At 46.5% G+C, this 27,368-nt stretch overlaps 1 protein-coding gene and 1 long non-coding RNA gene across 5 annotated transcripts in view; both read left to right on the top strand.

Annotated features, from left to right (window-relative positions):
* The first annotated feature begins 13,093 nt into the window (after positions 1-13,093).
* The window catches only part of Galnt18 (polypeptide N-acetylgalactosaminyltransferase 18), a 305,010-nt gene continuing 290,735 nt past the window's right edge, over positions 13,094-27,368 (top strand). The window contains exon 1 of one of the 2 annotated variants that reach the window (XM_031387886.1): positions 13,094-13,862. In XM_031387886.1, the coding sequence (XP_031243746.1) occupies positions 13,628-13,862 (235 nt within the window). In that variant the 5' untranslated portion in view covers positions 13,094-13,627. The remainder of the gene's footprint in view (positions 13,863-27,368) is intronic. The other variant, XM_031387885.1, reaches the window with a different exon arrangement.
* Positions 24,968-27,368, top strand: part of LOC116102806 — an 88,631-nt gene continuing 86,230 nt past the window's right edge. For all 3 annotated transcript variants that reach the window (XR_004123286.1, XR_004123288.1, XR_004123287.1), the window contains exons 1-2: positions 24,968-25,078; positions 27,276-27,347. This is a non-coding gene — a long non-coding RNA (uncharacterized LOC116102806). The remainder of the gene's footprint in view (positions 25,079-27,275; positions 27,348-27,368) is intronic.

Here is a 27,368-nt window from a genome sequence, read left to right as displayed (position 1 = left end):
GATACTGTCCCCTATGGATTTTGAGACTGGTCTCCTATTGGGACATGGGGCTTCCTGACTATGTTAAGCCCATTGGCCAGAAAACCCCAGGAAGTCATCTGTCACCACTTTCCCAGCACTGAGATCACAAGTGTGCGCCATCATCCGTGGATTTCTATGGGGGTACCAGGGCTCAGACTCAGGTCTTCATGCCATGCAAGAACTTTCCTACATGAGTCACAGTCAAAGTCCCCTGGTTTCTTTTCTTTTCCTTCAACAGTTACTGAGTATCATGAAGGCTGAAATCCATACAATTCTTTCTCATCCAAGGAAAGATGGACAGGACTCAGAGTCTGCTGCACCCATCAGCTGTGGTCAGGCAGCTCTGCAGGGGTCCTCGGGAAGGGTTCATTGAGCAAATTCATGCTAGCAAAAGTCCTGCATTCAAGCCAGAACCACCTACCCCTGGTCATCAGCAGTGGATGCAGAGGTCTTTGTTCTCTGTGAAAATCTCCCGTGGGCCGGCCGGCCCCTCTGCTGAGAATCTCAAGCGTGCTCTGCTCTCAACCCCCAGGATGCCCCATTGCCCCTTTAATGTCTGGCAGAGCATGAATTGTAAACATGTCCTCAGATGTGAAGGCTGTTTGCAGACTGGGGCTGGAGAACTGGCCCTGAAGAAAAGAGGAGTTGGGCTGAAAATGAGCTGTTGAATAATTTAGCCTGAATTGGAAAGTCAATACCTTAAGCGAGGCATGGCGAAACTTGAGAACTTGGAGGTAAACACTGTGAAGATGTAATTTTTGAGAGAACATTATCAAAAAGAATAGCTCTTTGGAAGGAGAAAGAAAGATGGCTGAGGGTGGCTTGGGTATGACTAGAGGTCAGGAGGGCATGGACACAACAGAAGAAGCAGAACAGAAGTCTCATCTGAATTAGAGAAGGCCCAGGAAGGTGCCGGAGTACCAACAGGTCCAGGGAAGGAGAGAGTATGCCGGCCTGGATGGAGAATTTGATTAAAGGTGGTGTGTGTGAAGGGAATCCCAGGTGGAGCCAGACAGAAGCTGAGAGGCCTGTGGTAGCTGCGGAATAAAGGGTACTATGTAGAAGAGTGGCCGTCTGCTGAGGTGGAGCGTGGTAGCCCACACGAACTCGCTGCTTGGATCTCGACATGCATGCTCTGACCCATTGTGAATTATTGGGCATGAACTTGATCAGCTATGGTCCAGACTCTGCTGAACACAGAAAGAGGCCACATGGGTCTTATGTATCAAAACAGACTGGCCACATGACATGCTAGATGCTACATACATAACATCTTAGTCTTTGACACGGTGATGAGATGGATCAAATAAACACCTCTATTTTACAGGTAAAGCAATTAAGGCTCAGAGAGGCCAAGTAACTTGTTCAAGGAAATCCAGCCTGCACATATGGGAGCTACTGTTCTGCCCAGTTCTGTTCCTGTTACAATTTGGGTGTTTAGATGAGGAAGTACATAGTCTACCATCATCCAGTGGGGATGCAACCCTGTGCTCAGGGGCCAGGGGGTTTTCAAGATTTTATTTTATTTTTGTTTTTATATGCATATGTCTGTGTGTGTTGGTGCATGTGTGCACACATGTGTGTAGGTGTCAGTGGAGACCAGAAGAGGGATTCAGATTCCTTGGCTTGAGTTCCAGGTATCTGTGAGCCCCAAACCCATGGGTGCTGGAATCTGAACTCTGGTCCTCATGATTGAGCAGCAGGTGCTCTTAACCACTCTTAGCCTCCTCTCTAGTCCCTCGTGGAGGCTATAAGCTAAAGTGACAGATGGAGCAGAACTGACAGAGACAGTGCAGCAGGGCATGGGGCTGAACAAGGGCCTGGGAATGCTGAGGGGCAGTGGAAGGGCTAGACCAGGCAGGGATCTGGAGGTTGGACTTTGCACTGAGGGGCAGGTGGTGGGAAGCTGATGGAGGTAACTAAAAGGGTTAGGATAGAGGATGCATGAGTCAGTTCTGCATCTTAAAAAGATCAGCCTGGATGCTCTGCAGAAAGTGCTAGGAAGGGCAAGCCTCTGGGACATAGAAGATGCTAGAAGGCAGAAAACAAGTGAACCAACCAATGTGTCAGACCCTCAGACCCTTTACCCACAGGAGACTCCCCAGCCCCAGACCCTTCACCCACGAGAGACTCTCCCAGCCCCAGACACTCAGACCCTTCACCCACAGGAGACTCCCCCAGCCCCAGCCCCTCAGACCCTTCATCCAAAGGAGACTCCCCCAGCCCCAGACCCTCAGACCCTTCATCCAAAGGAGACTCTCCCAGCCTCCTGCTCAGACTTTTTTCTTCTTTGTTCTCATTTACAACCAACTCTAGTAATTCAGTTGTTTGTTTGCCCAATTTATGGGAAATTAAGAATAACGATTTAGTAACAAATCTGAAGGTATATCAGGTACTGAGAAAAAAGCAGCCACTTCACAAAGTGACTGCTTGATTGTGAGGAAATGTACGTAGGAAAAACAGTGCTAAAAGTGTGGAGCTGACTAGCAGGAAGGCCAATGCCTGCTCCTGTGACACCGTCCCATGCTGCGTTCACCATTCTCCTTATTGCTGTGACCATCATACCTTCGAAAGTAAGCGGAGGAAGGAACGTATCACTTTTGCTCACAGTTTGTGGGTACAGTCCTTACAGACATGGTGGCAGGAGGAGGAGGCAGCTGATCGACTGCCTTGCCTCTGCAGCCAGGAAGCCTAGGGAAATGCACCCAGGTTCGTGCTCAGCTCCCTTGTTTCATTTTGTTTACTCCTGGACCAACTTGATTCCTCTTGGTCACCCAGAGCTATTGGATAGATGGCATATGGCAAGATAGGTACAAAATCTGGAACCCTGTATTCACCTTCTGGGCTTTGAGGCCAGCTTGTCTCTTTCTGTGTGGTAGTAGCTGTAGTGGTTGGAGCTTGGTTGATGCCTCCAATCTGTCATGCCATAATTGAGCTGAGGTAGAGAGAACACCACAGCATAGGCCTCCTGCAGAACCTGGGTGGGAATTATACAGCCCTGTCCTCTAAGCAGAATGAGCCCCCAGCATAAGACCAGCTCCGCCTGTGGTAAAAGGTCCTCCCAGCTGGGCTTGCTGACTGTTGACACTCCCACATTGACAGAGGGAGTGGAGGCAGAGTGCCTTTGAACCCTAACCCGACTATCCAGTCATTTTTTCCCCCTAGACTTGTATGTGATTCTGCAGTAATTATATGTGACCTGGTAGCATATTCATGCTGAGAAGGACTAAAGGAAGGGGCTCAAGAAGTACAGCTGTGGGGATACCATTATCCATACTGGGTGCAGACTTTCCAATATGGCTGTAAAATGACTAAGACCACATTGTCCTGATTTTATCCTGACTCCATTTCATGTCTGCTCTGGTGCCTTTCAGCCCTCAACACCCTGAACATTTGTATTCTCCTTGGCTACACACTTAGGGCTTTCCATGACCCTGACCATGGCCTAGATGATGTATAACCAAAATATCAGCTGGATGTATACAAGCAAAACAAAAGCTACACAGTTCCCTCGATGTGCACCCGACAATGATACATGTCACTGGGGCTTTTGTGAGCTTTGCCTGTATAAGTGTTGCACCCCTGAACTTCAGTGCCCAGAGTTCTTTGTGGCAAGAGCCTGCTCTAAGCTGCTGGTTTTAATAAGGGCCTCTTACTTGGTCGTATGTGCACAGTGGCCTTGTAGCTTTCTAGACTGGACTATAATAGCTGCTTTAAAGCCTCTCATTCCCTGCCTATACCTCATTACCCATGTTCTGTAATGATAAACTCTGGTTTCCCAGTGTGAACTGTGATAGGATTAAACTTTGGGTCATTGAGACTTTACGAGGAAAGGTAGACACCACTTAATCACATCCTCTTCTCAAGATGGGAGAAAGTTCTTGAAGCGAGAATGTTTCCCTGTCCACTGTAGTCTTTAGGAGTTTAGGAAAGTCCTGTGTGCTAGGGACTTTCCTCGAGGAAGCAGGGATGAGAAAATTGGTTATTTCTCGAAGTCATAGGGTTAATAAACTTGAATGTGTCTTGGGCCCCTCCCACGAACTCCTCATTCTTTCGGTGGCTGCAGCCTGATGTGGGAGGCTCCCTGTCCTGTGAGGTGAGGGACTCGCACCTTGGACTGAAGACCTCAGCTTGTATGTTCACAGACACTCATGCACCGTGGGCCATCCCTGAGCCAAGATGCCTTACCTTTCATGGCTGGTGGGTCTGTACACAGGCCCCATGCCATATCTGTTTATCCACTGGAGGGATAGAAGTGTACCAGAGACTCAGGCTGAGGGGGAAGACAGCCAAAAGACTTCTATTCCAGGCACTCTGTGTTTTATAAATTGTGCTATTGTCAGTAAAATAAATAGACAATTAAAAACAAAACATTTGTATTATTTGCTGATGACCCAGAAAGCTGAGGCAGAAAAAAAATATCTGAAAGTTAGGAAGACACTAGGGCCTGAACCATGTGAGGGGTTCGGTCCCCTTACAGATCTTCTAACTCCTCACATTACCTACCTCTGCTGACTTACTGAGACCCCCAGATTCCATGTGAGGGATCAGCTAGGAACAGAGTGTTTGGTAAGAAGTGAGTGCTACATCCGCTGGAAACCTGGGACATCCCTGGAATAGAGACAGGGAGCCATGGCCCCTCCTGCTTAACTTTGGAGAGCTTGAGTGTCAAGTATATTTTGCTAAGATAAATCTAATTTTTCACTGTATTCAAATTAGTTTTATAGTGTAATTTATTTTGCTTATTGATTATGCACCCAGAAATTTTGTCAAACTACCTTATTAAATATAATAAACTGGCACTTGGTTTTCTACACATATGATTTTATCATGAGACTAATAGTTTGGTTATTATGTATTTTAAGTATTTGGGGAAAGATTATTATCCAAATTGGTTTAGGAAAAAGAAGTGAAAAATTCTAGCTTCTGTTACCACAGGATTCTTCTGATACATGGTCTCTGTTTTTCTTTCATACTAACAGATGACACATAGTTAAAGTAAAACATTATTCATTAATTCATTAGTCATTTATGCAGCACTGTGATAGGTGCTGATGTTATTGTTTTGAACAAAACTCAGATTTATTGATGTTTTCCAGGAGCCCATGGGCAAGATTGTTATCAATTCACAGTGTAGGTGAGAGACAAAGGGAGAATCTTGGTAGCAGACAAGGTGAAAGGCGGACTTTTTTTTTTTTTTGACATATGTAATTGGTAGACACAGCGAACATGACTCGATCATAGTGTCTGAGGAACAAAGGAGAGGGGACTGTCAATTTTTGCATGAACATTGGTCATTTGTTGAGTTAGAGAACATCGAAAGACCAGATTTGGAGATGAAGAAGGGCGACTCATAAGCTTCTCTTACCATTTGGATTCTGGAGGCTTTCTTTGGTGTTGTGTCAGAAAAATGCTAGGAGTATAGCTTGCAGCCTAGAGAGACCTGGCAGAGCTCACGTGCATATAGTTAGCAGCAGGTGACAGTTTGTGTGACTGCAATGGACTAGGACTGGAGAGAGACTTAGACCCACTCTTGGGAATAGCAATGCTTAGTAACCGTGTAGAGGAGGGTAATGGGGGAGACGCAGGAGGTCACGGAGGTCATGGTAGTGAGAATGAGATCGTGGGACACAGATGGAGAAGATAGCAGTGTTCAAGGTAGGGGGAAAGATGAAGAGGATGAGAACTACATCTGGACAATTGGCAACATTGCTTAGAGCTGAAGAGAGGGCGAGCAGTAAAACACTTATAATAACATATCGAAAAACAAACAAATCTGTGTTGTGTTTTGGTTTTAAAGTACAATCTGATGAGCAGGAAAATCATTGAGATGGGAGTTAGCTTTTCTAATGCACACACGTTCAATATGGCGGGCCTCCTTCTCCAGTACCTGATGGATATCGGGTTGAGTGTGGCATGGACTCTATCCTATCTGTTCAACTATTTAAGGGCAGAATATGCCTGTATTCTGAAGCTGGTCAGGCCCCTCATGATATTTACAAGTGAGGCCTGTGGACGTCTGATGAATCTCCTGGCCTCTATGAGTTTGGACTCTGCCAGGAGAGCGATTGTAGCATTCTCTATGAATCTGTCCTGCCTCGTCGGAGAACCCATAGGCTCCTGGTGAGGCGATGTTAGCTAGGCTGGCTCTTCTAAAGCACTTTGTGCTTTTGTGCATCTGTCATTTTGTCTTGGTACTGGAATTAGACAAATCCTTTGATGACATATTCCATATCTCTGGAGGAGGGGATCTCAGCGTGCTGCAAACCCAAGCTGCCCCAAGCTCTGGGCTCCAGCTCTGTCAGAAGCAGATTGCAGCCTTACCTCCCAGCTGCTTCTTGCCACTTGCAATTGGGGCTTTCCACCGAAATCACTCTGTTACAGAGCAAGCCAGTCACCTCACTGTTGAGAGAAGTCAGTGGGACTGTTGAATATTTTATTTGCCATCTGGCAGACAATACAGCCCAGAGCACGTCTATGGGCAGATGGTGTCCCAGACTGCTGTGTACCAGTATGGAAAAGGCCACTGCTCCTCATGTCTGGCAGGCACCTACAATTCCTCACGGGGCACTCCTGCTATTTCTGAGGCTGAGAATGAGGGATCAGGGTAGAGCAAAGCTGAAGGGGCCTCCTGACCTTATGCCCAGGCTTCTAGGTAGGTAACAGGTATTTTCTAGTGGAGAATTTTGTGGCTTAGCTCAGACCCTTCCTGCTTTCCTGGGGTCCATCCCAGGCTGTTCCAGGGCACTTGCTCTTGCTCTGAGGTCTCTGGTACTATCTGTATATAGGGATTCAAGAAATGTCATGTCTAACCAGATTGTTACTTTCGAAAAGAGTGTGTGTGAGAGTGTGTGTGAAAGTGTGTTTGTATGTGTGTGTATGTGTGTGTGTGTGTGTGTGTGTATGTGTGTGTGAGAGAGAGAGAGAGAGAGAGAGAGAGAGAGAGAGAGAGAGAGAGAGAGAGAGAGAGAGAGAGAGAGAGACAGAGATCTTCCTTGTTCAGAAGGCAATGTCCAAGTAGGGCTTGGGCACTTTCTCATTTCCAGTCTTCTTTCCCAATGCAATACTTCAATGTCTGTCACTTATAAGTCTAATTATTGATCCCTTCTTGGGAGACAGTTACCCATAAACTATCACTGTAGTAGAAGGTGCTCTGGGCTCAAAGTCAGAGCCATCTACCTTTTTATTCTTATAATGCTTGACATTTAATATAGTTCTCTTGTCCATAAAGTGGCTACATAGATGCCTGGGCAAAACATCATAAAGTTGCTATGACGGACAAGAGAAGGCTCATGCCGTCAGGACCTTGCCAGCTTCCCTGCCTGCAGGTCTGGGTGGCCTAATGAAGCACAGCCAGACTTATAGATTGACCTGACTCATTTTTACTTATAGAAACAGCATAGAAAAATTTCTATGCATCCTTTTACATAATAAAACATTTAGAAGTATACATTTAGTTCCTGGGTTGCATGCATATGTTATATAATATGTATAATTATGGACCGAGAGTGAGTTATCATCATTTATTATTAAGTAAAAAATGCTGAGCACGATCTGAACTAGCATGTGTTGAATACTTAGCACAGCTGAGTGCCAAGTCTTACACATTTTCCTTTACATCATCTTCAGAACAGTCCTGTGAGTGGATATGACACCTTCCAGGTGAGGGAGTAGGGATATAAGACACAAATCACCCACAAACATCCCCAGAGCTAGTGCATGGCAGGAGCAGAATTAAAAACCAGGACGGTGGCTTTCATGTATATGAACACTGTGAAGATACCACACTGATAAACATTACTGTCTGACTGTTCTCATGTGTGGGCTGGAGGGATGGCTCAGTAGCTAAGAGCACTTGCTGCTATTGCAGAGGACTTTGGTTCAGTTTCCCACACAGATGTCAGACAGCTCACAACCCTTGTACCTCTAGTTTCAGGGGATCTTATTCCCTGTTCTGGTTCCCATGGATACCTGCATACATCACATACACACATGTGCATGCATGTATGCACGCACACACACAATAATAAACCGAGGAACCGTATAAGCTCAGTGCTTGGCCATGACTGCAGATCTTGGTAGACATCTCTACTACTCAATTACATCCTCTAGCACTAGCCTCACTCCTGTCAGGGTTCAGGCTGGACCTGAGCTTAATCTGTATTCCAGGCAAACCTTGGCTCCTTCTGTTTGAGCCTTGAAGGAGCTGGGATTTCAAGGCTTCATCAACAGGTCCAGAGACCCTTCTCCAAGTTAGCCACGGATTCCATCTCTTGTGTTTGGCTTCTTGGAGGATGTATGTAAGCATCTGGGGACAGCATTTACATGCAGATTCTCACTGAGTAAATGTGAGATGGAGCTAACATTCTGCATTGCTTCCCACTGTTGTGACTGGTCCATGGACCACATCCTTGAGTGCAAGGTCAAAGGGTCATGAGCATCGTCAACTATATGTTCCAAGAAGAAATCTGATTGCACTCTCATTGGAGTATTTGAGCACTTATTTCCCACATGTTCTTGTTAATACTTAAATTATTACATATTTCAGTTAATCTGATAGGGGAACTATGGCAGCTGTATCTAGAAAAAATGTTTCTAATTCTTTTTTATTAGATATTTTCTTTATTTACACGTCATATGATACCTCCTTTCCCAGTTTCCTCTCCGAAAAAATAAAATAAAAACAAACAAAAGACAAAAACAAAAACAAAAACAAAAAAACCCTGTTCCCTCCCCCCAATGTTTCTAATTCTTAACAAGGTTAGTCATCCTTTTGTTTGTCTCTTGACTGGTTCACTGTTTGTTCATGTTCTTCGTCCATTTTTCCCATTGGATTGTTTTACCCTCCGTTGGATTGGCTTATATGTGTTCTTTATATATTCTGGCTAGTGCTCCTTCATTCTAAGAGCCCACATTTCCTTCAGGAAGAAGGAGTCTGTCCAGCAGAGCTGTCTAGTGGTAAAATGATGGGATTGGATGCAATTGATGTCTCCATCATCCATTTGCATCTCTCTCTTTTGTACTAAGACACGACACCAGCTAGGAGCCTATCCTACTGTAAGACAGCTGCTTCTTGGCTGGTCCACTTTATTAAGGGAATGTGGCCTATAAGTGCCAAATATTGATGTGCACAGAGCATACTGTCACATGGCCTGAAGGATCACTACAGGGACAGATGCAAGCAGATGGACCTAGTCACAGGGTTCCTGCAGAATCTGCCCTGGAGTACCTGGAAGAGTTTAGTTACTCCAGCTCTGTTGGGAAGGTGATAGTGGAGGGAAAAGAGGGTCCTTTGTGTGTAATTTCTGGACCCTCTGCTCTCAGAGGAAAACTGCCTCTAGAGATTGTCATTTTTCCTCTCATTTATCTTTCAGACATTTGGATACTCAGAGAGAGTAGTAACAGTCAATACTTACATAATGTCATCAGTGCCCTTCACAATATCTCCATTATGTAGGTAACGTCACTATTATCCCATTTGCAAATGGAAGGACTTGAGGCACCAAGTAGTTAGTTAACTTGCCCAAGACTCCACAGCATTTGCCTGGCCCCCTAGTCCAAATCTTAGCCTTGGCATGAGGGAGGCACCCAATAAACCTTTCTCAGCAGGATGCTTTTTCTGTCAATCACATTTTTGGACTGTGGCTTTGTAGCATTAAATCTTGGGCCTCTGTAGCTATTGTTTCTGAATGGATTATCCACTTTTGCTTTGTAACCCAAATAGTCTGCATTCCCTTGAATATCTGTCACCCTACTTCCCATAGAGCCAGCCCAAGGCTAAGGCCTTCCACTATCAGGGTTTATTTTTCCTGTTAAGCCCTCAAATTCTCTTGGCACCTCTGGCCCCATGGTTTTACATAGTGCTGCCATCTGGTGGGCACATGTGGCCACTGTCAGTCCACTCTGAGGAGTTTATTCCTGCCCAAAATGTAAGGAATTGATGACCAAAGGAAGAATCAACTTTTCCTAATGGTGATACCAAAGACACCTTGAAAAAGGCTTAGCATTGGTGGCATAGCTGTGTGTCTGGACATGAGGATAAGAAGCTCTATCAAAGGTGAGTCATAGCAGGACATGTCTTTAATCCTACTACAGAGGCAGAGGCAGGTGGATCTTTATGGGATCAAGACCAGCCTTGTCTACTCGCTTATACAGAGAATTCTAGATTAGTCAGAACTACATAGTGAGACTCTGATTCAGAAAACAAAATAACACCCCCCCCCCAGACTGCTCTCAAGTCACATCACAGGGACAGCAGCTTTCCCAGTGTACGACATAGGTGACATTCAGTCTATACAGGACAAAAGCCACCAGGACCTCCAGCCCTCGTGTATGCTGTCACCTCTAGTGGTAGGAGTAGAAGGAGACACTAGCTCCAGATTCTCAGAATGAGTGTCAAGGACCACTTGGCATCGGTTGGCTCACATCGACTATCTGAGGACTTTTTCAGTTCTGATGAGCATCAAGGGGCCTGATAGTGAAGCTCCAGGCAGGACTTATTAAACGGTAAAGTGGGAAGACACTTGGGGATTAGATGAGTGACATAAGTGGAGAGTCACAGACCTCCTCTGGTTGAACAGCTCTCCGTGCTCAGAAAAGAGGCCCCTGTTGAGACTGAAACCTATATCTCGGCCATAGGTCTTGAGCAAACTGGGCAAGTGACCCAGGCGACTGGTCATTTAGACAAAATGTCAGGAACTTGATGAGTTCCTGTTGGGTTGAATACAATTAGACTGAGGGCCAAAGATAAGAATCTCTGCTCAGGAACCATTTATAAAGGGAACTTGGAAAGCTACCAGGCCCTTTGACCTTGTGATTTTGCAGAGGGTGGTGAGTAAAGTCGACACAATCCCTCCCATGTCCCCTGTTTCTAACCAAGGTTTTGGGGTGTTGGGTTAGAGTCTGAGGGTACTTGGGGCAACCTGGCCTTGTAGGAGAACACCCTTTCTTCTGGTAAGTCCAATCAGCCCCTATGGCTGAACTACTGATGGTGAAGACAGGCATTCAAGTAGAAAGCCAATGAGGTAGAACCCAGCCAATTAAAGGACAAGCCCCTTCCTTGCTGCACACAGCCTTAGATCCTGTAGGTTCCAGTAGCTGAGAAGAACTGAGAGTGGTCAGTAGAAAACTCAAGGTTTGCTGAACAGCAAAGTGGTGTTCTTGGATCTGGGAAGGAAGGAACTGCATGCTAGAAGGATACCCACAGAGGCCTGGGCACCCACTGTGTGTCCCATCCTATGCCCTTTTGGTATATTCTCTCATTTAATACTTATAAGCAGGAAGGTGTTGTTGATATTTGATAGATGGAGAAATGGCTTTGCTGGCGTTCTGACCCTTGCTCAAGCTCATGTAACTAACACATACTGGAGCATTAAAACCAGGAGCTCAGTGGCCACTGGCAACTCAATCCTGGTGGCTTTTTAGAGACCAGAGTCCATTCTGCCTCCCCTTCCCTTCCCCCCTTCTTTGTTTTTGTTTTCATACTCTCTGTAGAGATACACTTTATCATGGAGGAACAACTGGTACAAAATCTAGTCACACATTCCACATTGCTTCTTTCCCGAACCACCTCCCCCAGCCCTTTGTCTTGAAGTTTTATCAATAAGAACATGAAAAACAACTCTTATCTCCTCTAGGTTTAATCTGGTGGCCATTTAGGAAGCTCTTTTTTTCTTTTTCTTTTTCTTTCTTTTTTTTTTTTTTTTTTTTTTTTTTTTTTTTTTTTTTTTTTTTTTTTTTTTTTAGGTTTTTTTGAGACAGGGTTTCTCTGTGTAGCCCTGGCTGTCCTGGAACTCACTCTGTAGATCAGGCTGGCCTCAAACTCAGAAATCTGCCTGCCTGTGCCTCCCAAGTGCTGGGATTAAAGGCATGCACCACCACCGCCCTAGGAAGCTCTTTTGAGTGCTGAACTTGCAGTGCTTCATCTGCTGAACCCAGGATTATATCTTAGCCAATAGTTGTGCTCAAGGTCATAGTTTGGGTGTCCAGGCAGCCCAGACCCCTTCCTTCCCTACTTCTAGCCTGTTCCCTACCTCCAGCTGGGGGAGGAGATAACTCCTCTCAGATCCTTAGAGATTGTCCAGTTCCACACCATCTTCAAGGGTCTTTCTGTCTGTAATATTGAAGGGCCATAAAATGTCTGGTTTTGGACTCCTTCTTCTAAGACAAAAATCTTTGAATTCAGAAGCCTGGCAAGTGTATCATCATGGCTGGCTGGAGCACTGGCCCACAAAGTGGCCACATCTCCAGGCTATTTTCGCTGCCAGAAAACTTAACTTGGAGACAAGGGGAAGGAAATCTATTTTAGCAAGAATTTGTTGAAAGAATTCTGAGAATTAACTGTTTTTAGATACAAGGATATGAAAGCACTAGCTCCGCTAAGAAACACTTAGGTCCTTTGCTGTGAGTTCCAGCTCTCTCCAGAAAGACCCTGTTGACCACTTCATAGCGATGAGCACTGTATGTATGGGAACTATACAGGTCATGGAGAATTGCATCCTCCTGTCCCAACACTGCGTATAGGGTTTCCTTAGCCATGGGATGTGGTGGAATCCATAAGCAGTTAACGGCTCCCAGAACATGACTTCGTCCAGGGAGCTGCATAGACGTGACCAACGATGGCAGAGACACCCTCACTGTTCACTTATTCCTCTCCTAGAGATTTCTTGAGACCAACAGAGGGCAGGGGGCAGGGTGAAGGCTCAAGAGATAAGGAGTAGACATTATAAAACCTTGTTTGGCTGGCGTCTCGATTATCAAAAAGGGGATGGGGCTGAGGAGTCCGTTTTCAGGTGGAAAAGCAGAAGAATCCCCTCAGCTGGGGAAGGTACAGGAGCATCGCGGTCCCCGAAGCTTGGGCTTCTTAGCGCGAGCGCGAGCCGGAATTACTCTAGAGGTGGAATCTGCCCGCCTGGGCAGGGACTGGAGGTTCGTGCTCTGCTTGCGCCTGGCTGAGGTGGCCCGAGGGCGCGGGAGACTCCTCTGTGTCCCGACCCGAGCCTTTGGCCAGCAGGTGGGGCGCGGGACGGGGCTCCGCCCCCTGGCCCCTCCTCGTTGGTCCGCAGCAGCCCAGCCCCGACCCCTTTCCAGAGCCAGAGCGCGATTGGTGGTGGCGCTTGTCGCTCGGAGGGGGCCGGGCCGCGCTGCTTCGCTCTTCTGGTCGCAGCCACAGCCGCGGTTCTCCTGAGCGGCGAGCAGAGCGGGTTGGTGGCATCTCCCAGGCAGCCAGCACTGGAGATGGGAAGCAACGCGTACGGGCCCTGGCAGTGACAAAGTTTTCCAGCCCTGCAGGTCTCGTCACGCCACTGCCGGCCACCCGTGACCGCCTAGGGAAAGGCTCCGAGATTTTGAATTTGGGGGAAAACCCCAAAACAAAAATCTAGACCCACCTCGTTTCCTTTGTGGAGCTCTTTCTCAGGGTGGTCAGCGGCGGGAGCTGCAAAGTTGTGCGCCGCGGCTCACACTGCCAGGGGACCCGCCTTTGGAGAGACTTAGGTGCTGGCGCACCCAGAGGCCCCAGACGTGCCAAGGGGGTTGAGCTCGGGGGAGTTTGGGGTGCACAGCGAGGAGGGGCCCCGGGAGCTCTATATGGAGGTAGGACCCCAGAATGGTGTGTACCAGGAAGACCAAAACTTTGGTGTCCACTTGCGTGATTCTAAGCGGCATGACCAACATCATATGCCTGCTGTACGTGGGCTGGGTCACCAACTACATCGCCAGCGTGTATGTGCGGGGGCAGGAGCCAGCGCCCGACAAGAAGCTGGAGGAAGATAAAGGGGACACCCTGAAAATTATCGAACGGCTGGACCACTTGGAGAATGTCATCAAACAGCATATCCAAGGTACAGGCGTCCTGAGAAACTTGAGCCAGGCGCGAGGCCGGGGAGTGCACAGTGCTCTGCTTGTGGGATGCGCTGGGGCCAATGCGTAGGAGACCAGCGACTGCAGGGAGGGCTTTGGGTTGGCAGCTTTGTGGTTGGAGGGATTGTAAGGACTGGTGTCCTGGATCTTCTGCGGCTGCCGCCCTGTGAGTCTTCCGTGTGTACGCGTATGCACAGGTGTGTGTGTGTGTGTGTGTGTGTGTGTGTGTGTGTGTGTGTGTGTGTGTAGCTTGCTGTCGGTATGGGAACGCGATGTGCACGTGTCCAAACGTGCTTATGATTCCAGGATGCTCCTTCCCGGGATCGCCCGATCTCACACTAGTCCGGGAGTGTGTCTGACTGTGGTTGTTTGTGCTTCCAAGAGAGAAGCAAGGGCAAAAGAGCTCATTTGCCGGCTTGTAAGGGACAAGAGAGATGCCTTGTGTGACTATAACTGTGGGTTTTAAGGATCAGCAAGCTTCAGGACAAATGTGGAGTAGAAAATTACATCGCCCCAATATTGGCTCCAGCCTCAGTCAGCCTCAGTAGGACTGGGACTCCAGAAGGCATCTTAAATAGAAAAGCATCCCTACCTAGAGCACACCTGCCTATCCAGGACCCTTCCCTAAGGAGCAGGTGTCAAACCCAAGAAGCTTAGTCCACTGTTGTGGTACTTCTGTTTAGGATGGGGAGAACCCACTCCAGGCTGCGCCTTTACTTCCGAGCCTTCCGGGTCCTAGCAAACCCAATCTGCCAAGGCAGTCACCCTCCCGGGCCCAGGAAGCAGCCAAGGCAGAGTAGACAAACCCACAGGAGCTGGGTCTGAAATTCCAGACTGCAGTGGGTGGGTGTCTCCAGACTGGGTCCAAAGAGACAGTGGGATATAGAAGAGGCTCCTGATGTGACCCAGGCAGTGTGAGTGTCAGAGGGAAGTGATGGAGCTTGGGGCTCTGGGAGCTCTTGTGCTCACTTGGGCTAGAATCTGGATTTTCCCTGTCCACCCCAGCTGCCCCCTGCTTTCCTAGATATGGAGGGCTTCTTACCCATAGGGCCCAGAGAGTTTACCTGTAAACCTGGCAGGCTATCTGAGCTACAAGGCTGCCTGCTCTGTTTACTCAGGACTACTCTCTGAAAGGGTGTGCCTCCCACATGGCCAGATCCACTCCTTCCCTGGAGAGGCTCTGCTGAGTTCATATGAGGGCAGAAAGGTGACACAGACAAAAGCAAGCACTTGACTTTAAGGGCCCCTAGAAGAGGGACCTTTGGCAGCTCTTACTTCAGACCCGCCTCTGTCCCACCCCGGCACTGAGCCCGACAGACCAAAGTGTGTGCTATAATGCCTGTTGCTGCCATTCTTTCTGGGTTTCTATCCCTGGGGTCAGACTCAACATTAGTCAGCAAGAGAAACTCAGCCTTGATGGGATCTTGGGGATGGACTCAAGGCTGTGCCTTGCTCGGATATTTCCAGTTTGCACACAGATTTTGAGAGATTTTCAGTCATGTATCCACTGTGTATATGTGTTCAGAATGATTCTCCTGTTCTTTTCTATCTAGTCGGGAAAGAAGCAAGCAAGGGACCAGTTCAGGAGTCATTGCGAGGATTTCACAAACCCAGGAGCTCAGCACTGAGCAGGCCCCTTTCATGTTCAATGTGGACCATGTCGCATGACTTACAAGTTTCTACACAAAAACCATTGTGGAGGTTGAAAAAAAAAAAAAACACACACACTTGTAGTTTTTCTACCAGAGATCTCTTAGAACTTCTGAATGCTGACCTGATCAGTTGGAGGTGAGAGGTTCTAAGAAAGAGAGGAGGAAGGAAGGAAGCCTCCTCAGACTGTGCAGTCTAGTTGTACTTTGGACAGTAGGACATTGATGAATTATGAGGACAGGGCCAAGCCACTACCTGCAGAGGGTGAGGCAGTGTTGGGAAAGGCTAGCCATGAGGCAGACAGATGGCAGAGGCTAGCTGGTGGCCTGTGCTTTAGTAGTGCTCCTATGATGACAACTTCCTCTAGAACAGTCCCTGCACTTGGGTTTAGGGCTTAAGTGTAAGAGACTTGTAAAGTCTGTGAGATTAGGCCCTGCCCTTGAGGACGTGGGATGTTTCCATCGATCTACTGTCTAAGTCTCCTGCATCAGGAGAGCCTTTTGAATAATCCATATTACATTGTGGAGCTGAGGATGGTGGGGCTGATAAGGAGAATAGCCAAGAACTATATGGCACCTGTTAAGTGTTGGGCCCTCTTCTCAGAACTTGGTGAAAGTTGACTTACCCTTAGTGCCTTGTGAGGTTGATGGTTTTAATTCCATCCTACAGATGTGGACACAACACAGATTTGGAGAGGTTGCTTGACCCACTGGTCCAAGGTCACACTCTGCTACACAGTAGAACAGAGATTTTAAACCCATAGAGTATCAGTTTCAGGGTCTCTGGTTTGTCTTGTGTGAGATAAGATCTTACTGTAGTTGTGTAGGGTTGGCTTTGAACTTGAGACCCTCTCACCTCATCTGGCATCACAGATGCGTGCCACCACATCCAGGTTATTTTTAGTGCTTATTTTGGCTGTTAGTTCTATAGGCTAGGAGGGGGTCAGTCTGTGTTCTTAAGTGTATAATATACTGTCTGCTAAGAGGACCAGAGGGTCCCAGGGAAAGAGTGTTGTATTGTATTAGTAGACAGCTGTAGTATTGGTTGTATTCTAGTGAAAGGCATCTGAGGATCTTGGAGGGTTGGTGGGGTCAGTAGTGGTCCCACATGGAGATGCTTTCCACGGAGATTCTAGGGCCCATCTGGCTTTTGTTTGGTTTCCTGAGGAAGGAAGAGGTCACATTCCCTTGGAGAATGTTTGATGACTCTATGGGCAGCTTCTGGCAGGTGGAAGAGAGAGTCTGGATGGATGAGTGACTGCCCTGCACTGATACCCAAGCACCCTAGTTAGTCATGAGTATGAGCTTTGCCAGTTTCCAAAGGGCAAGCTTAGTGCCTCTTCTCTTTGGAAGGAAAGCTGTCCAGGAAGCTGCAAATGTCACCGGGTGTTCCGCAGGATGTTCTGAGGACTTGCAATTAGAAGAGGCTTTGGAGCAGTACCCTAGAGGTCTGTTCGAGTCATGACTGAAAAGTTGATTTTCCTCTTGGGGACCACAGTGATATTTCATTTTAATTTATTTTCTGATTGAATGATTTAATTAGATGGTGTGCATGAGTCTCTTGGGAATGTAAATTGTATTTTTTGAACGTTATTTTTTTTTCTTTTAAAACCAAGTAGATGTTAAATGACAGAGTGGTTCACTTCAGACTTTAAAATAAGTATCCTCATGGGTGGAAACACCAAATAGTTCCTAGTACAAGCTCCAACTTAGGACCTTACACCTTGTTTGAGATAGACAAACGGACTGTTAGAGGAAGTCCACTCATGAGAGAACTTGGGAAGAGAAATTCCTCTTTCTCCTTCTCTTCCCTTTTGTCTTTTTTTTTTTTTTTCAGAGACGCGGTATCTCATATAGTCCAGCGTAGCCCAAGACACACTACCTAGGAAGGAGGACCTTGAATCTCCTGTCTTCCTCTCCCCAGTGCTGGGATTACATGTGTGTGCAACCATACCCAGTTCATGTGGTGCTGGGGACAAATCCAGGGCTTGTCCATGCTAGGCAAGCACTCTAAGAACTGAGCCATCCCAGCTCTGGTTCATGTCTGATTTTATATGTCAAATGCAAACAAAAATAGCTTTCTCTCTCTCTCTCTCTCTTTTTTTTTGAATGATTTTGAATCTGTTAAGGAAGTGCCAATGTTTAAGGGACAATTATGCATGGAACATTTATGCATGGAACTTCCCAGGATCTGTTCTACATGAACCTTGCATTTGGCTTTGCCCACTTGACTCTACATCTAAGGAGACCTCACTATTAGATCTGTGCATAAACACCCTTCCTTCTACTTTCTTTCCTTAGTCCTTTTTAAGGAAGCATTTTTTCCTCTTGGCTTTTCTACATAGTATATTCTTCAACCTTTATCTCTTGACAACCTGAGGTGCCTCCAGATGCTCGATCAGGAGATGGGTGGAGTTTCTGGGGACCACAGGGAACTGGGACACTCTGGATGGGACCCATACTAGTTTTCTAAGGACAATAGAATTCCTGTTGTCAGCATGGCTGGAACTGCAAGTGAGTCACTGAGCTTAACTATCAGAGGGAGAGGGAAGAGTATTACACACACAGCAACTGCTTTAAAGGTTGCTCATGTGCACAGCCGTTAGTAACCTGTTGGTGTTGTCAGTCAAAAGACTGTCCTTGGGGTGGGTCCATCACTAGATGTTTCCCTGTCGTCTGTGCATAGGCTACTCCCATCCCCGCATCATTTCATCCTGTTAATAAAGTCAGATTTCTCCCATTTTCTGTCAGATCCACCAGGGACTGAAAGTTACTTGCAAGCAATCTTAACATTTGCTTGAAATTTTTATGATTCTTGTCTGATCTTTTGGAATGATGTTGCTGGCCTCTAATTTGACTATGTAAGTGACTGCCTTATCTCAAGTCTTCCCAAAGCACTGATGTTATTTTTTTCTAGGGATGACCACTCACTTCTCTTTTAGCAGTCAGCCTTCAAGGGTTTCCATAGCATGTAATTAAATCAAGCAGTTACAGCAACAAGTCCCAGTGGTATAACCATGCTTGGGAACAGAGCCAGCACACAGGAAAAAATAAAAAAACAAACCCGAAACTCCACAGTTAAAGGGAGGTGCACTCTAGTGGAGAGGAGCCCACACAGATAAAGAGCATCATGGGAATGTTTCCCAGGGGAAATGAGAAGCATGCAGATTTACAGAGTGGAGGACATTTAAGAACATTTCCTCAGATACTTTAAATGACTGCATAGTATTCCATCACCAGCATACCATTTTCCATTTGACTTTCCCCAGTGGGGCACATTAGGGCAGTGGATACACTAGGGGGAAAGAAATGAATGTCTTTGCCTCACCTATTTCCCCCTTTGAATTATTCTCAAAGATGTAGTTCCAGAAGTAAGATTACTAGTGACTCAAGAGTCTGAACATTTTTTATGAAATATTATTTTTCAAAAGGAAAGCCTTTTCACTCAGCCACTGACAATGCAGTATTGTGCCGGGGTCATAGAGGACTGGCATTTGGTGTTATCATTCAGCATTTTCTGGGCAAATGGAATTACTGTCAAGACATTCGAGTCTTTTGATTTGTCTTCTTGTGCTTATGGTAGAATTTAATACCCTCCCTGTGTGTGTTTTTGTCTTGTGAGAATCATTTTTCTCTTGGCATCTCAGTGTTGGTGATTTGAGTAGTTTATATATTTTTAAAGATATCTTAATAAATTAATAAAGATAAACATGGTGCTTATACATGTTAAACACATATTTATTTTGTGTTTGATACATGTGTTGTGTATGTGTGTGGGCAGGCATGCTCACCTGTGTATATGAACTGAAGCCAGAGGTTGACATAGAGTCTTCTTTAATTGCTTACTACATGTTCTAAGACAGGCTCTTTCACTGATCCCAGAGTTTGTTGTTTTATTGAGATGGGATGGCCAGTGAGCCTCAAGCCCTGGGATTATATATAATATATATATGATATATATGATGTATATGATTCACACACACAATGGATATATATATATATATGTATACACACACACACACACACACACACACACACATATATATATATATATATACACACACACACACACATATCCATCGTGTCCAGCCTTTATGTGATAATGCAATGTGAACTCAGGTCCTTATTTTACCCAGCCTTTAATGTTTGATTTAAATAGTTAAATAGATATCATAGGTCAGAGACCTTCTAACTGTGTCTCCAGGAGTTCCAAACTTCCAGAAGGTTCAATTTGTGGCCTTAGTAATGTCAATTGTCATTGCCAGCCTGTAGTACCTCTAATATTCTCAGTATTCTCCAGTACCTCTAATACTACCAAAACTCAGTATATGCCATTATTCCAAACCTCCAATACTCCCAGTACCCACTAATGCCTCCAGAACTCCCCAATACCACCAGTACCCAATACCCCTAGTTGCCCACCCCCAACATTTCCACAGCACCTTCTCTTTCTAGTTTGTATGTAGTGTTTGATAAATTACTTCAGTTCTTTAGAGGTTTCACTTCATAAAGAGAAGGTTGGAAGCCACGTGGGAGAGATGGAAAGGTCGGGCAGCTGCGTTTCTGTGAGGGATGATGGCAGCCTGAAGCATTTGGGAAAATAAGTGAGTCCAGGGTGACAGCGGACTGTCTCACACTGTCTACCACCTTTCTGAATGCCACACTGACGTAGTTTCACCATGTGACTCATTTCTAAATCCATCCTCTTCCTCCTAGAGTCAGACTCATGGCAGCCTCAGGAGGTTGGGTCATTGTACTGTGTGTCTTCAAGCTTAATCAGGCAGATCGCGTGCGTATTCGAGTGTCTTAGATCCCCAGTGTCGGGTTGTTGACATGGCTTCCAGAGAACCAGGAGATGCCCTATGTGAGAATGTTTGTCTGCCCCCTGTAGCTTTCAAGTGTCCCCCTCTGCTCCTTAGCTGGCAGGGTTTGTAACCAAGAGAGCAGTGTGCTATCCGCCCAGTACTGGGAAGGAAAGCTGTCATCAGAGCAGCAACACTTGACTTTTTGGAATGAGCTCTGGTTTGAGAATTCTGTCAATAACAGACACTGGAGCCTTGAGGGTGTTGACAGCAGGACACGGGGTTGAGCCTTAAGGCTTTGTTAATAGTACTGGAGCACGTCTTATGGAACAGAGGACCTTGCCAAATCATATAGCTTCTCCCTATGACCAAGGACTTTCCTCTTTAGCCAGAAGTGTAGATGGGCTGCAAAATAAATGAATTCTACATTCTTTCTTGCTCACTTGACATAAATCGCTATTTGCCCTTGATAAGCAGTTGGTGGTGAATCTTAAGGAGAATTTAGAATCAGAAGCCAGCCACAGTCCAGCTTGTGAGGGCTTTGAAGGTCAGCGCCAGCCACAGAGGTTAGTTTAGATTTTCTAGATATGTTTGTAAGACTCTAAACAAAACACACAGGTTCTAGAAGTACCTTGGATGCTGTTCTGCAGGATTCCGACCTCGCTTGTTTGGGACGCTGGAGGTGCTGTTATGCAGCTGTAGGCCTGAGGGTCTCTTTGGGTTTCCTATCCCATTTTCTTTGCTTTGGTTTTATCCAAGAGAACAGACCTTCTTTCACCTGGACAAGCATACCGAAGGAATATCAGTTGAATGCTTTGGGCATATATCCTTCCTGAGTATGAGGGGATGAATGGAGCCAGAGAACAGCCAAGTGGTCTGCAGGGAGAGAGAGAAGTATGCATGAAGCTAGTGGGCCAGATTTCCAAGTGTTCCTCTATCTATGGGCACACACATGCTGTGGTGTGCAGTGGAGGTCAGAGAACATCTTATAGGAATTGGTTCACTCCTCCCACTATGTGGAGCCTGGAGACTGAACTCAGGTCCATCAAATTTTTCAGCAAGTGCCTTCATCCATTGAACCATCTTGCTAGCCCTAAATGCCTATTCACATCAGGTACTGACAGAGAGAACCAGAAGCAGAACACTGGGGCTACAGGTGGCTGTCATATTCCATGAATGGCAAGCCTCCTTTCTATGCTAATCTCCAATTTGGCAGGGACTTGATTTTTCCAAAGCACATACAATGGTTGTCTTTCTCAGACCTCATTTGCCTTTGGGTCATATGCAGCTCCATCTTGCAATGCAAGGCTGCACAGAAGGATTCCCCACATTCTTATCTCCTTGCATGCATGCTTTCACATGCAGGGTGCTTACCCCAGGGCAGGGCCAGGATTAGGCATGTTCTGACAGTGCCTTCATGGTCATCCTACCCTTTTCTTTCCCATTCAGTGAAGCACATCAGTATGCCAGGGACTGTGTTCACCTTGACATCTCTTTAGTTTGTGGAGTTAAAGTTAATCATTCCTAAGCTTGGCTACTTAAGTTATTGTTAATAGCAAATTGCCTCACAACTGTTCCCAAGTCAGGCATGTTGTAGCAGTGACTGTGAGCAGCAATCTTCTCTGTGGGTCTGTGGACTCTTTATGGACTCTGCAGAGTACAGCCCACTGGAACTTTAGGTGGAAGGAGTCCTGGCCACATAAATGTTGGTGGTTTTGTGGCTTTTCTGGCAACACAGTTATGGCTGAAGATTTGGTAGTAACCGGATCGCTGCAGTGTGTGTGCAGCTCGGAGATGGCTCCCTTTCATTGCCCGATGCTCAGCTTCAGTCTAGTGAGTTTGGTTCTGGTAGATGAGGCTGTCCTTAGTGGTGCAAGTGAGATACTGAGAGCACTGCTGAGTAAAGCCACAGCTGAAGTGACACGGAGGCTAGAAGGCAAAGTTAACTGGACCACATTTTATTACCATGTCCTTCAAAAGCTCCCGAATGGATAGTGTAGGGAAGGTCCAGAGAACCATAAGGACAATTAAAAACAGTACTGGGAGAGGTTGATACCAACTCTTTCATGAATGCCCCCATTCTACCAGTGACTTCCCCAGACAAGGCATGTGGAGGGCTATCCCTTAAGCACCATGGGTGCTCGGTTGGGTTTCGACACCTGAGTTGTCTAAAAATCTCTGTCCTCAGGAGAGTTCAAGTTAAAAGCCATTGAGATCCCAGAGGCACAGAAAGGTATTTCAGAGACCTTGGCCAAAACAGGGATTGAAAATTGGGGCAATGCACACCATGCTGATCTGGGGGTTTTGGAGAACAGGACAAAGACTGTTTGGACCAACCAGAGTGAGAAAGATAGAGAACTAAAGAAAGATTTTTGTGCACATGAGTGTATGCATACATGTGCATACCTCTGTGTGTGTGTGTGTGTGTGTGTGTGTGTGTGTGTGTGTGCATATGTATGGGAAGGCCAGAGGACAATCTCAGATGTCATTTCTCAGGTGCTGCATATCTTCTGTTTTAAGACAATGTCTCTCACTGGCCTGGAGCTCATGAATTAGGTCGTCTGACCAGAGAGCTCCAGGGAGCCTTTCTCTGCCTCCCCACACAGAGATTACAGGTGCGCACCACTGTGCCTGTCACTTTTACACAAGTGCTAGGGACTGGACTCAGGTCCTGTGATTTCATAGCAGGCTTTTGCTAACTGAGCTCTCTTTCCAGCCCTAAAGAAAGATTTGAAGTGACAAATGAGAAACTTTGATTTATTTTAATGGCAACAAGCTTCTACGAAATTGAAGACTGCCAGAGAAGAGAATACTGGGTCAGACCCTGGGCAGGCATTGTTCGTGTGGGATAACTTTATTACTGTCTTTACTTAAATTGGTATTAATCCTGGGGGAGGGGATTTTTGTTCCTTTACTCTCAACAAACTGGTGAGATGTAATTTCAGAGATGAGAAAGAGTTCCTGATTTGGGAAAGCATTAGAGAGTCTCCCAGATGTTCATGCACTGGAATCTGGGTGCCAGTGTGATGGGTTGGAAACGTTAGCCATTAGTGAGGTGGAGTCTAGTAGAAGCTGACTCACTCATTGAAGCCACCCACTGCCTTTGGAAGAGAGTCATGTAATTCTCTCAGAACCTGGTTAGTTCCCAAGCAATACATACTTACAAATATGAGCAGGCCTCTCTTCCTTTCTGCCTCACGGCAGGTCTGCTCTCTCACACCAACAAGTGCTCCCACCATGGTGCTTTTGGCTGTTTTGTATGATACCTGAAAGCCCCCAGAGGCTGAACCTATGAGACCTGACTTTGGCTTTTCAGAACCAACATTTTTTTCTTATGTATTATCCAGCTTCAGGTAGTTTGTCATAGCAATTGAAAATTTGTCCAAGGTCACAGAGATGATGAGTGGAACCAAGAATGGTGGCTGCCTCTAAGATTTATGTTTTTTATAGAATATGAGGGACAGTTCAAAGACAGAGGAAGATGAGTTATCAGAGACCATGAGGGTAAGTTCAGAGGCCTTGGGTCAAGTAAGAGATGAACAAAAGTTTGTAGACAAGAGGTTTGGTTTATCCTTTTGTCGAATCCTGAGGTTAAGTGGGGTGGAATAGAGGGAGGGGGCTTTACAAGTATACATGAAGAGTCCACTATCTTTGGGTCCCCAGCGAATTTGTCCTTGTAGGAAAAGTAAAGTCCCATCGGCAGCTAGAGCCACCTATCTTACCTGTGAGTTTCTGCCACCTATGGTGTGTGTTTGCCCGTGTGTTGACACACTCCTATTTTGTGGATGGATGGCCACAGTGAAGTGTTCTCAACACCAGGGCAAAATCAGTCTTTCTGATGACTCTTGACCTCCTCCCACTCTTAAATGCTGACCTTTTTGAGATTTATAGGAAGACATGAAGGGTTCCAGAAACCCCCTCCCTATCTTTTCTCCCATATAGCCTGCCTCTCTCTCCCCCACCCTTTTTTTTTCTTTGCCTTGGTATGCTGTGTGTGTTAGCTGTCTTTGTCTCTCAGGATTTGGAAAGGGAGAGACCACTTTGATAAAGGAAAGCCCTAATAAAGTGGTTTGGGCACAAAACACCAGTAGCTGTTTATTTGCCCCAAACGGTAGGAGCCTGTGTTAATAACTTTGCGAGTTATGAGCCGGGGAGTTAACACAAGCAAAAACCTCACTGTGGACCTGCAGATGTGACTCCATTTCTTTATTGAACTGATCTCCTCTGTTTGCTTGGTGACATTTTCTGTTATCCACATGAAGATCCTTTTTGATCTTCCGTTACAAATTCATTCAGCAGGCCTGTGGTTTGCATTCTGAGGTAGAAAAGCTGTCTGATGTCTCTTTATTGCAGCTCAGATGCTTGGTGTTTATGTGGTTCCTACCTCAAAGGACTTGGGCTGAGGGGCCAGGCTCTGTCTAACTAACCGCTGCATTTCTCTGATTGCTGAAGAGGGAGCCAAGAAGGGGAGGAGGGGCAGGAGGCTGGCTGCTTCAGACTGGCCTGCCTCTCCTCCGGCTCAGAGGAGTGCCTATCAACATTCCGGTGTCTTCTGTGTCCGAGTTCCATTATGATGATTGTCATTATCATAATGATAAGCTGCTCTTCCAGTTTGACTTTCTTTAGTTTCTAAAAGAGGGCGTGGAAAGGCTGCGGACAGCTTAGTCAGCAACATGCTCCCCTTGCGAGCACGAGCCGCCGAGGAGCTCAATCTCCAGAGTCCATCCATGTGAAAAGCCAGGTGTGGTAGGTGCCTGTTATCCTAGTGCTGGGTGGAGACAGCTGAGTCCTTGGGCTCACAGGTCAGTCAGTGTAGCCTGCTCGGTGAGTTCCAGGCCAGTGAGAAACCATGTTTCATGAAGAAAAAGGAGGGTGGGTGGCACCTGAAGAATGACACCCAAGGTTGATCACTAATCTACACAAATGTGTGCACATTTGTGTACACAGGCACATGCACATATAGAGGAAGGTCCACAGGAATCAGAACTTCCAACTGTACAACTGGGCCAGACCCTTATCCTAATAGAACGCTGGGAGTCAGATTAAAGGAGACACACAGTGGAAAGTAGGTAGAAAAGTCACAAAAACTGGAATGGATCCAGTGGAGAAGGGCAATGGAGAATCACAGGAGAGAAAGGACTTGAGGATCTTTCGAGCATCTATCATGCATCAAACAAATACTGCCTGTCACTCACCTTGTTTGAATCTCTAAGGAAACCTGGGGAAGGGGTCCGTGGGTGGGGGGGATTCATTGCACCATTTTACAGATGAGAAAGTCAAGGCTCGATGGTTGTACTTAACTTGTTCAAGGACAATTTCTGTGCAAAGTGAGAACCCCTGACTCCATTAAGCCCCCCAACAAGAGGTCAAGGTCTCTCTTGCTCTCTCCTGCAAGGATGCTAATTAAGAGATAAGAGGATTATGGCTTTCTCTGGGCTAAAGGGCTGCATAAGACTTGGCCAAAAGGGAAGGGAGTCCTTGCAACTCTTGAGGCTCTGAGCTGGGACACTGAATGACCTAATGACACTCTCCTTTCCTAAGCACAAGGGGGGCCAACTAACCAGGAGCCTTCCAGACTCAGCTTTGTGGGAGTGAGGGAGGCTTCGGCTGGCTGACTTTCATTTCTTGAGAGAGGACTAAGTCTCGACAGTGTACTGTGCTCATTCAAACAATGGCTTCACTTTGGGGGCCTTTAGGTTCAGGAGTTGGGATCAGGACAAAAGCCATTAGAAGGTATTGATGGTCATGAGTGAGCTAGGAGACATAGCAGGGCCTACCAGGAAGTTTCCAGTTAATGGAGGACTAGATTGTTCAGAGTCATATGCCATGTAGAGCAGGCATGGGAGGCTGGCTTCAAGGCCACCGTCTTTATTGGTGTTTGGGAATGGAAACACATGAACAGCCACAGTTAGCTGGGAGAAACCACAGGTGCACACCGTAGTTCCCATTCTTTCATATTTGTAAGAAGAATAGCATCCCAGAGTGCACCCCAGACTTCTTTAGCTAACATGCTCAGATTTTTCTCTCTCTTATTCAGCAACATTTATTAAGCACCTAGGAAATGATGAGGACATGCCAGTGGCGTGAAAGCCCAAATATGTAGATATTGCCATTAATCATGGTGGCCAATAGCTCTCCTCTAAGTCCCCTCTTAGAGAAGGTGAGATGTGAGCCATGTCCATGTCCAAGGGGAGAACAGGTGCAGTGGAGCCAGGGAACAATGCAAGGGTCCCATGGCAGGGATATGCTTGGTACATTTGAACAGCAGTGCGATGACCAGAATGGCTGTAGTAGGGTGATGGTAGGAGAAGGGGTAAGGCATGAAGACAGACAGACAGCAGCTTCTGAGACCCTGGGAAAGGAATGCCCTAGCGAGCTAGGAGCGACTGGAGGAGCTAAGTGAAGGAGCACATTTGTGAAGGCATCAATCTGGACCGTTCTCTGCCTGCTTCCTGATGAGCCTGAGCCTGCTTCTGCTGTCTTGGCGCAAGGCCAGTTGTGTGTGTGTGGGGGGGTGTATGTGTGTGTGTGTGTGGCACAGCAGAGTCTTCCCAACACGGTCCCTTTCTTTAAAGAGCACATTATCAAGTCAGGAAGGCAAAACAAGTCTTGCAGTTAACTTCCATAAGGAGTGTTTAAAGTGGAATATTCTAGAAGAATAAGTCATCATCCCAGGCTTCATAGGGGAATGAGGACATGAAAAGCAAGGGGAGGTTAGAGGAGTAGAGGAGGCCAGGCATGCAGAGGGCAGCTCAGTAACTCAAACGAACACTTGTCTGGAAGAAGGAGATCCCATCCTTGGGCACAGTGGAAGAGAACAGCACAGGCAGGCCTGAGAATCCACCACACCTCTCATGGGTTGGTTGACTTCATAAGTCTCTTCACTCATCATGCCACAGTTTCCCCAACTGTATGAATAAAGGTAATTCCCTTGCCATTGCAGGGCTGCTATACTGATCAAGAGGTGTGGGAAAGCACCTGGCCCTGACCACCATCAGGGGTTAGCCCAGGGGAGGTATGTTCTGTCTTCTGTCTC

Source organism: Mastomys coucha, unplaced genomic scaffold, assembly GCF_008632895.1.
Source record: "Mastomys coucha isolate ucsf_1 unplaced genomic scaffold, UCSF_Mcou_1 pScaffold21, whole genome shotgun sequence".
In the NCBI taxonomy this organism is placed as follows: Eukaryota; Metazoa; Chordata; class Mammalia; order Rodentia; family Muridae; genus Mastomys; species Mastomys coucha.
The sequence above is the reverse complement of the archived record's forward strand: the minus strand, read 5'-3'. Positions and strand labels throughout refer to the sequence as shown.